Raw genomic sequence first — 10,418 nt, 5'->3', positions numbered from 1 at the left:
TTTGGTATCTTTAGTGCTATCTGCAACTAGTAAGTCTAGAATGGTGTGGTTAGATAACAAACAAAATCAATAAGTTCATTGTCCCCTTCTTGACTCAATAAAAAACTTCTTTTTGAAAACTTTAATAAGACTCATGAAATAAACTACTATCAGTAAACCTCCCCCCCCCCTTACTTAAACTACATTGTCCCCAGTATAAATTCAGTCGGAGTTATGGTGATAACTAACACAAAAGGACTCAATTTAACAAGTAAGAACGATATACAATACCGGAATAGATGTTGATCGATGTTAATATGTAGTCATCGGTCGCGGCATGTTTGGGTCAAAATCGGTTACGACGAAATAAAAGTCATAAAACTTACTGAGAAATGTCCTCTTTAAAAAAAAGAAAAGATAAAACTCAAAAAAATAGAGAAGCGGTTGAACTAAGTCAAGTTTTGTAACGCTTCCGAAAAGGATTCACGAAATAAATCTTCAAGAAAGGTTGCTCAAGGCCTCGGACAACGTATCCCAAAAACAAAAAAAACCATCGTCCAACTCGCCAAACGGGAGAGTTGGACCGATCACACTGTCCAACTCGTCAAATGGGCGAGTTGGACCGACCACGGTGCCTTCACCCCATTCTCGTAGTTCCCTCTTCTGTGATTGGATCGAAGTGACTCTTGTTTCGTCTCGATCGGAGTCATCATCGAAACTTTACAGTTTGGAAACCACAAAGAGCTCGTTCATGTGAGTTTTGTGATTTATCAGAGTATAGTTGAGAGGATTAAGTAACTAGAAGAAGAACATGAGAGATAGAGAGAGAGAGAGTGAAGGAGGAAAGTGTTTTCCTTACTTAATTAAGTTCTCAAACATGTTACATAAATAGATACAAGAGCTTCTAATGAGACAATAGGAATTAATAAAAAAATTGAGACAGCATGGGATCAAGTCACTCTCAACTGAGCCATGAAAGTGACATCTCCTCTTTCTCTTACATCCTTAGCTTAACATGTGACTTTGGCCTGTCTTTGAGCTCCAACAGATCCATCCACTTGCGTCAAAATTGTATTTTAATTTTTTACATTTTTTCACATTACTCTTTTTAGGTATTTTTTGCACTCTCTCCCATCTTTTGACCTTAAGCCATCACCATCTATGTATTTCGTTCACCTCTCTGGTGTGCAGTGCTTCTCACCATCACTGGGAAAAGACTCACCTCCGTGTATTGTTTTTCCTCACCTTCTTTTTTCTGTGAGATTATCTTATATTTGTTATAGATCAGACATATTAGTCCCATGTTGTGTGGTTGTTTCTTACGGCGTTGTATGTTATTTCGGTCAATATTGGTCCTCTTTTTCTTTAGGTTTTGGCTAAAGTTAGAAACTGAATCTCATTGGGTTGGGCCAGAGTTTAGTTGTCATTGATGTTGTTTTCCTCGTCGCTGGTTTGCCGTCAATAGTCTCTACTCGTCTTGGTTTTCAAGATCAGGTTTTTGGTGATTTGACTTCTATGCTCTTTTTCATAGCTCAAGGATGGCTCCACGGTTTGTTGATTTCATTTTGTTTGTTTTTTTATCTCTTTGTTCTCTCAACTCGTTGCAACTTTCATCGTTGATCACGTCTCGTGTGGCTCTCCCTTTCGCCATATTTGCTACTCCAGAGTTGGATATTGTTTTTCTCTATGTATCCTTTGTATGCTTGGAATGTTGTTTATGGTCTCAAGCTTAAGCTTTGGTTTTTTGGTGGTTGGCTTCCATTCTCCTCCACTCAGGTTGTTTATCTTCTTCTCATGCATCCTTTGGTGTAGGTGTGCGGAGTTAGTCTTTTGGAGCTTTGGTTTCTTCTATTCATAGTTTTTGTGGTTCTTCGCTGGCATGAGCGCCTTGTATGTGCTTGTTTAGTTTGTGAGGTGCTTCTTATCTCTTAGCTGGTGGTTGTGTTTCCGGTGCTTTAGACATGCATCTTTTTGTTTCATGGTGACTTTGTTCTTCCAATGATTATTCTTTCTCTGATCCGCTTTTTTTTGTTTTTTGCGCTGGTGCTTGATCGCGATCCTTTGTGTTCTGGAGATTGTTTATCTCATATTTTATCTTTTTACCTTTTTCTGAAATCTGATTGTTCTTGCCAAGACATTATTTGGTAAGATGAGATATGTTAGTCTTCTTTGTGGATCATTTTTCAGCTTCAAACCTTTATTGAGTTAGTGTTACTATAGTATTTTACTTTTTTCTCCCCAAATGTGGAAGTTTTAAGTTTAGATTATGTACTGCACTCTAATTTTTCTTATTAGTTAGATCATTTTATATTTGTAATAGTTAAATAAATATATAATTTGTAAATTAAATAATAGAAAATGATAAAAATAAAATAAAATAACAAAAATTTATGTTATGTTTAGTTATGAATAAATTAAATATGTAAAATATATTTCTATTATTTTATTTATTTATTTATTCATCTTGAATTTTAGTGAAAAATAAAATAGATTATCAAACTCCATATGATAATAGTTAGTGCAAAAAGGATTAGATAGTTCACGATTAAAAAATACTTGGCCAAATTGCAATAATCTAAAAGAATAAGGACCTAAAATGTAAAAAATATACATGGATGACACGTGTAGCAAAAGCCTCATGCCATTTGTCAGAATAAAGGAAAAAAACAACTTTATAATAATAGATATATAGATTGCACACAAGAAAGACAAAAAAAAAACAAAAACCAAAAACCAACAATAAAATACAAAATACAAACTGAAAAATTGGAGAGATAATGTGCAACAACAAAACATTTTACAGTATCTAAAGATAAATCTTGCAAAAGTTCATGATTATCTCTTGTTAAAAAAATTAATAATCTACACAAATCTTTAATAAAATTCTAAGAAAATCTAGAAGTCATCTAAAATTTTTTTCAAAATTGAACAGCTATTTTATTTTAAAAATCATCAAAAAAAAAGTAAATCACAAATTAATAACAGCCCATAAATGGTGATATTAGTATATGAGGACTGTATGTGTAGATGAATTGCCTTATTTCTCTCGATAAACTTTGCTTTAAATTTGACCTCTTGTTGCCAAACAAAATTTGGACTTTATTCTCGATTGGCCCAGTAACTCCCATGCCTATTCTATTTTATCCCACCAATTAAAAACAATATAATTTTTAATATATTTTAATCAAAAACGTGGTGAAAATCAAAATTGCCCTTAATGAAACCAGTATTTACATGATCCAACCTAAACTATTTGACTCGACCCACTATAGCTCGGATCTTTAACCAGACCCGTGCAATCCTTTCCTTTTTCTCTTCCTTTGTCGTCTCTCCCTCTCTTCTAAAACTGAAAATTGAAAGAAAACCCTAGATACGACGAACACGATGAAGGCCACCGCATTCACTGCTTCTTCTCTTGTATTCCCTTAGTCCCCCGTGCCCTTCATTGTTACTCTGATTTCATCATTTCCCTAAATCAGTCCGTAACCCTAGATCTGACGAAATCAACCGAAAAAATTGATCGAATCAACTGCTCATGCTCTCCTACGCCGTATTCCATTCTCCTGCTCCTTCCGTTGGCGACGAAATCGACGGAACCCTAGACTTCATCTTCCATCTCCTGTTTTCGTTCTCGTCTCTTCCGTGTAAAAGGTATGTTCTCTCTCCAATATTTGATTGATTTTGTTGTGGGTTTGAAAGTATTATGGTTGAAATCGGTTAGGTTCAGATTTTTTTCAGAATGTGGATTACAGAGACTGAAACTTGGACACGTTTGGTTTTGAGATTATAGAGATTGAAATTTTGGTTTCAGATTTGAGATAAGTTTAGTGATTATTGAAGACTGGCTGTTTTGGTGATAGAATGTTTGATATGTGAAACCGAGTTGAGTGAATGTTTGTGATGTAGTGATCGAATTGACTGCTTGGAGTTTTATTATTGAATGAATGGTTATGGGTTTTGAGATCAGACAGCTCATAAAATTGGAAGAATAAATGAATGATTTGTTTTGTTGTCAATGATTTGGAGTCATTGTTTTCGAGATTGAATGTTTGAAAGTTTGAAGATGTAATACTTGAAGGAATGACTTGAGATTAGGCAGATCGTCATACTATAAGAATCAATGATTTATTTTGTAGATATTTCATTGAATGGGTTTGCTAGCTTTGGTGGTATGTGAACGTTTATTGTGTAATTATATATTCAGGGGATCAAGATATTGAGAGGCTATAGATAATGGAAGGCGAGGTCGAGGAAAAAAAAAATCTCAGCAGAGAAAGTCCACAAAAAGAAACAGTGCTCCTGTAGAAGAGCAGCATGTAGAAGAGCTTTCAACAGGGAATGATAGTGATGATCTGTCAGCACCCAAAAATGAGTTTGATCATCAGTCTGCATCATCTCAGGTAAATTAATCCCAAAAAATTGTTATTGGTGTATTACTAGTGTGACTAGTCTTACTAATAAATAAATGCTAATATAACTTTTATTTGGTTTACAGGAGTGCCAACCACTGCCACCTGATGAACTATGTTTCAAGAACACCGAATTCACCCAGACGTGTAAGATACAGAGGAAGTGCTATGTGACCGCGACGTTGAAGATCCTGAAGAAGGCTAGGTTTAAGTCTGAGCTGGAGTGGTTTGAAAACGACCCTCAGTTTTACCATTTTTTCACATGCTCGATGAACCAAACTTGAAGCTGAAGGGTATGTAGGTGCTTCCAAGCTGTGTCCTTTACACGAGTCAAAGGACATAGCTTGGTTTGCTGTTAATGGAGTGCCCATTTAGTATTCAATGAGAGAGCATGCTCTCATCTCGGGATTGGACTGCCATGACTACGCCATGACTACCCGACTAAGTATAAGAAGATTGGAAGCTTTGTGTTTGTAGACAGGCATTTCAAATCACATAAGGAGATCACGATGATATCTGTGAGAGAGAACTTGTTGAGTATGAGTGTGTGTGGGGATCGACTCAGGATGGCGTTGCTTTACTTCTTAGGCACGATTATCAGAGGGAAGGGAAGGTATAATGCTCCTTTTGACTCTTTCATATTAAGAGTAGTCAACGATGTGGAGGTTTGTAAAACTTTTCCTTGGGGTCGGTTGACGTTTGAAGATGCTCTACGGTCCATCACTTGCGTGATGAAGCATCTGAAAGGGAAATCTAAGAATAATGTCAACTTTCCCGGGTTCATAATTCTTTTGGAGGTAAATTTTAGTTCTTCTTATGATTTTATTTTCTTTCGAGAATCAGCTCTGGGTGTTTTGTTTTGACAATCAGATCTTGGCATTTGAGTGTATTCCAGCTCTGAAAGCACGATTTAGAGAAGGTGTAGATGGCTGTATGAGTAATTGTCCGAGGATGCGTAAAAAGTGGTTCCAAAGCAACAGCATGAAGGGTTATCCTCTTGAGGATATGTACGACACACTTGGAGAAATTAAGGTATGTGTTGAGTGTTGTTTTGTTTTTATTAAGTGAGTGGGATACAATATGTGTTTGATATTTTTTTGGTATAAATTTTCAGGTTATTGATAGTCTTCTTGTTCCTACTGTTGATGAGGAACCTCATGGCATGCATAATGGATGGGGAGCCAGACTATGAAAATGAAGAAGGCGTGAGTAATTTGTGGAGCACATGGCTGACTGTTAAGGAGAAGCCTATCTTTTGGCAAGAAATCTATGAGTTAGATGTGGCTGCAAGGGAGTTTCCTCAGAAGAAATATAAAAGGAAAGTGCATGAAGAAGCATCCTCCTCTAATACAAGTTTGGAGAAAGGTTTGAAGAGAGGTTGATGACATGTTTGAGTGAAGTGAATGGGAAGGTGGTGAAGATGAACAAGAGGCTTGGGAAGATTGAACGTTGCCAAGTTGTTTTAAAAAAGAGGTGTAAGAGGATGAAGGCAATGGAGAAGAAGCTTGAGAAGATTGAAGATTACCAATATTATTTAAAAAAGAAGGCCAAGAAGGTGGAGACATTGGACGGGAGGATTGATGGCATTGAGAAAAAAATGAAGGAAATGAAAGAGAATGAGGAGGATAAGGAGAACAATGAGGGTTTCGACTACCAAGGCATGGATTATGATTGGGGTGGACAGCGGAATGACAACAATAGAGTGGACGCAACAACCAAAAAAACAGAAGATGCAGATATGGTTGAAAATACAGAGGTGGTAGAAGAGAAAGAGAGTGAAGAAGAGGCTCAGAAGGACGATAGAGGTTCTGAGGAAGAGACAAAACCTGAACATGAATCAGAAGTTGAAGAAGACAAAGAAAAAGAGGATGAGGAAGAGAGTGAAGAAGAGGCTCAGAAGGACGATAGAGGTTCTGAGGAAGAGAACGAACCTGAACCTGAAGCAGAAGCTGAAGAAGACAATGAAAAAGAGGATGAAGAGGTTGAGAATGAAAAACACCTGAGAAAGAACCTGATGAGGTTCAAGATGAGGTTGAGATGAATGAGGCCAATGAGATTGAAGAAGAGGTTGAAACAAAGGTTCGGGTTGAAGTTGAAACTGAGAAAACTCCTACACCACCACGTGGTAGAACTAAGGCAGCAGTCGCGAGGAGACAAGTCCTTACAACACCAGAGAAGTTGTTCGAAAAGGCTGAAAAAAATGGTGGAGGAAGAGGTGGAAGAACCTGAGGAAGAGGCTGAAAAAATGGTGGAGGAAGAGGTGGAAGAACCTGAGGAAGAGGCTGGAAAGATGGTGGAGGAAGAGGCTGAAAAAAGGGTAGAGGAAGAGGTGGAATAACCTGAGGAAGAGGTTGAAAAAATGGTGGAGGAAGAGGTGGAAGAACCTGAGGAAGAGGCTGGAAAGATGGTGGAGGTAGAGGCTGAAAAAATGGTGGAGGAAGAGGTGGAATAACCTGAGGAAGAGGCTGAAGAAATGGTGGAGGATGAGGTGGAAGAACCCGAGAAAGAGACTGAAAAATATACTGAAGAAGAAAAGCAAGAGTAGTACATGGTTGTCTACGAATGCAGTACTTGTGAAACAAAGGAAGCTGACAAGGGAGCAGCCACGCCTTCTGGAACTGGAGTCAAGCAAAAGAAAATGGCGTTGAGGAAGAAGGCTCCTAGGCCGAGGGGTAGACCGAGAAAGGATACTCAACCAAAGAAGTTCACAACGCCAGAACAGACAACATCATAACAGACAAAAAGGATACGTTCACGTTTACAGTGGATTTCCAATCCTTTCACTGAAGCTAACACCGATGAGATTAAAGGGCGCAAGAAGAAGCCTAGAACAAAGGCGTAGAAGACAAGAAGCTTAAAATATTTTGGGTATTTAGTATTTATCTCGGCTTTGTTGTGAACTTATGTAAGATGTTATGTTTTGTTGTCTGCTAGTCTGTAAAACTTGAATGCTATCTTTTATGTAGGATGCTTTGTGTTGTGTGATTGTCTTGCATCAGGTTTGACCCAATTGAGGACAAGACAATCTAAGTCTTAAGAACACACATTTGTACTACTAGGTTTATCATGTATTACTAAGACAAAAAAATTGTCAACACTTTGAGAAAAAGAAAAAATATAACATGATATATAATATTAAATATCACATGTCTAAAACGTGTAAAATATAAGAAAGAAATGGTACATCTAAAACGTGTTGTTTGAATATTAAATTAATATTTATCTTACTTTTAGTAGTACTCAAGGAAGTAGTAACATTTCATTCTTCATAGTAATATTTTTGTAAATTAGAACATTTTTTAGTAATACAACCTCAAGAAATTAAATTTATTAGTAATACAAATGTATTTAGACAATTTTAGATTATATATACCACATTGGCAGAAATTCTTTTCAGAAAATGTGTATTTTTCGGAATTTCATCTCATTATGGCCTTCCATTCAAGACATTAGTATATAAGTAGAAGGATGTTTTCTATAGAAATGAGAGGTTTTCAACTAATTTCAGAATTTAAAAATATTCTACGTCTAATTTGGCAAATAAACACAAATATGACCATATAATCTCGTAATATATGAGATATGTTTTCTAAAAATAAATAATAAGACGAAAACAAATGTTCTTAGAAACATGCATACTACATAGTAATTCAAGGTAGTTCAAGGTAGTCCTAAGTAGTCCATAGTAGTACCTAGTAGTCCATAGTAGTACTTAGTAGTACTTAGTAGTCCATATTACACATAGTAGTTCATATTAGTACCTAGTAATCCATATTACACATAGTAATTCCGATAGTACCGAGTAGTGCAGCGTTACCTATTACAAGAGTTCCATGTTACTCAGAGGTGGCAGAAGTACTTCCACATTCAAAATACTCATACAAACATCCGCCTCTCCTTCCCCTGCCCATGCCTCTTCCCCTTCCGCGTCCTCTTCTTCGTCCACGAGATTCTCCGGCTGATGGAAACCTTTGCTTTTGAGTGGGTCTTTTCTTTTTTTTCATATATCGAGGGAAGAACTTTAAGTTCTCGAATCTCATCAGGTATGACCCCTGTTCGGAACTACGCTAGGCGCTAGTCGGGCGGTGATCTTTGGCCTAGCGAGTTATAAAAAAATCGGGGATTAATAGGGGTATACGCGGGGCCTAGTTTTTATATATTTTAATTATAAATATACATATATGTATTAAAACATGTGAAATCTTATCGTAAAAACGAGATAGCCCAGCGGTTTGGGAAGCATTTGCTGCTGTAACAGGTAGAGTGTTCGATGCTCAGGTGCTGCATCATTTCTTTTTAATTAAATAAGCGCGAGTTAGGAAAAAAAAATTAAAACTCACTTATATTTGTCCCACATCGGCTACTAATGTCTGTGAGGAGTCTTGGAGTCTCCTATATATACATAGAGAAGGTTTCTTATTTTTACAGACAATTGGGCCTATTTTATGGGCCGCATTATGTCTTACAAGTTCAATATTTGCTGGTTTAAAATCGGTTTTTAAATTATTAATCGGGTTTCCGATTAGTTCAGCCGATTTGACCAAATCGTGGCGGTGAACATCCGTCGAGCGCCTAGTCAGGCGCCTAGTCGGCTAGCCGCGCGCGTTTTAGAATAGGGGGTATGACCCATTCAGACATGAGGAACAAGATAAATCGTCCTACAGTATGCCAATGCCCACAACTCCACCAAATAGTATTTCGAACAAAACTCTTAACTCTTGTAGATGAAGATCTCTTCCTACGCTCAAGAACTTGGCAGCAGCAGCAGCATGAACAAATGGGGTTTTGTCTATATCAAAACACCTGCAGGTGCACATTTCTATTGCCAAATCAACCGTATAAATCTTTCCGTCACTACCATAGACATTGTACTCAAGGTGGAAGTTGTTTATCTCAACAACATCTAAACACCTCGCTTCCAAACATCTTTTTGACAACTCCTTTTCCATTGTTGGCACAAGCTTCTTTGTGACTGGTATTTCAGCTGCCTTCTTCCTATGTTTGTTAAACCATTCATTCATTTTCTTGATGATAACATCAATAATCGGTAGCATGAAGAATTTCCTCGCTTCCCGAAGAACACCAATGGTGGATTATGCTGCATTAGTTGTGTTAACATTGTATCTGTCTCCTTCAAAGTAACATCTTACCCATTTTCTCACTTCAACAGTTTTCTCCAGATACGCCGCAACAGAAGGATACCTTCTGGAAAAGGCATCATAGAGATCATCAAACTCAGCCACTGTATAAGCATGTGCACACTCTGTAAACTTGCTTGTGCAAGCGTCTCTGTTGTTGAGACATTTTGAGACAAATGCCATATACAATACCCATGTGCAGCCATTGGGAACATCTCACGTATTGACTTGATCAAGCTTCCATTTCTATCCGAAAGAAACACCAATTCGCCTTCATCTGATATCACTGACCTCAACTTATTCATAAACCACGTCCAACTTTTGTCTTTCTCACCATCAACTACACCAAATGTGATAGGGTAGTGGTGACGGTCAAGATCTTGAGCCGTCGCAACAAGCAGAACTCCACCATTAACATGCTTAAGATGTGTTCTATCCACAATGATAACTTTCCTCATCGCTGCGAACCCTTCTATAGAAGCTTAAATCTTTTCGCCGCATCCACTTCAGCATAACTTACTAAGTCAGGATTCTTCAACTTAAGCATGTTCATATAGGAGTGTATCATAGAAAAACTCTCTTCCGGAATACCTCGGACTTCATTAGCAGCCATCCTTTTTCCTCTCCATGTTGTGGCATATGAAACATCAACACCAAACTTGTGGGTAATCATACTGATCAGATCATTTGGTGTTGGTGTGTCATATCTACTGGAATATTCTTTACTCAAAACAGATGCGATAACCTGTGGTGTGCCTATCCTTCTATTTCTAAGGGTACTTGTAGTTACTACTGAACATGTATGAGACTTGTTGTAAGTTCTAACCGTCCAAAGATCTGAATTCTTAAGCTTTGCTACACGCAAATACCACCTGCAACCTTCTTTGGCTCC

The 10,418-nt window shown here is 37.5% G+C and overlaps 2 protein-coding genes across 2 annotated transcripts; one reads left to right on the top strand and one right to left on the bottom strand.

Moving 5' to 3' along the window:
* Positions 1 to 5,769: 5,769 nt before the first annotated feature.
* On the top strand, positions 5,770 to 6,429 carry LOC108868979 (cilia- and flagella-associated protein 251-like). The gene has a single exon (XM_033275927.1). It carries the CDS (start codon positions 5,770 to 5,772, stop codon positions 6,427 to 6,429), a length of 660 nt encoding a protein of 219 aa, XP_033131818.1.
* Positions 6,430 to 9,046: 2,617 nt separating this feature from the next.
* On the bottom strand, positions 9,047 to 9,984 carry LOC117126811. The gene is made up of 3 exons (XM_033275926.1): positions 9,719 to 9,984; positions 9,539 to 9,677; positions 9,047 to 9,412 (listed from the first exon to the last, which is right to left on the bottom strand). The coding sequence occupies exons 1-3, from the start codon at positions 9,982 to 9,984 to the stop codon at positions 9,047 to 9,049; spliced, it is 771 nt and encodes a 256-aa protein (XP_033131817.1).
* Between the last annotated feature and the right edge of the window lie 434 nt (positions 9,985 to 10,418).

The sequence above is a fragment of the Brassica rapa genome, chromosome A07 (genome assembly GCF_000309985.2).
Source record: "Brassica rapa cultivar Chiifu-401-42 chromosome A07, CAAS_Brap_v3.01, whole genome shotgun sequence".
Lineage (NCBI taxonomy): Eukaryota > Viridiplantae > Streptophyta > Magnoliopsida > Brassicales > Brassicaceae > Brassica > Brassica rapa.
The sequence above is the reverse complement of the archived record's forward strand: the minus strand, read 5'-3'. Positions and strand labels throughout refer to the sequence as shown.

What these genes read in the sequence shown, in the direction of transcription:
- LOC117126811 (XM_033275926.1), bottom strand. Translation starts at nt 9,984, where the DNA reads ATGAGGAAAGTTATCATTGTGGATAGAACACATCTTAAGCATGTTAAT. An exon ending in TTCCCAATGGCTGCACATGG is followed by an intron (nt 9,678 to 9,718) that starts GTATTGTATATG and finishes TCTCAACAACAG; the next exon opens with AGACGCTTGCACAAGCAAGT. An exon ending in CTGTTGAAGTGAGAAAATGG is followed by an intron (nt 9,413 to 9,538) that starts GTAAGATGTTAC and finishes GTTATCATCAAG; the next exon opens with AAAATGAATGAATGGTTTAA.
- LOC108868979 (XM_033275927.1), top strand. Translation starts at nt 5,770, where the DNA reads ATGACATGTTTGAGTGAAGTGAATGGGAAGGTGGTGAAGATGAACAAG.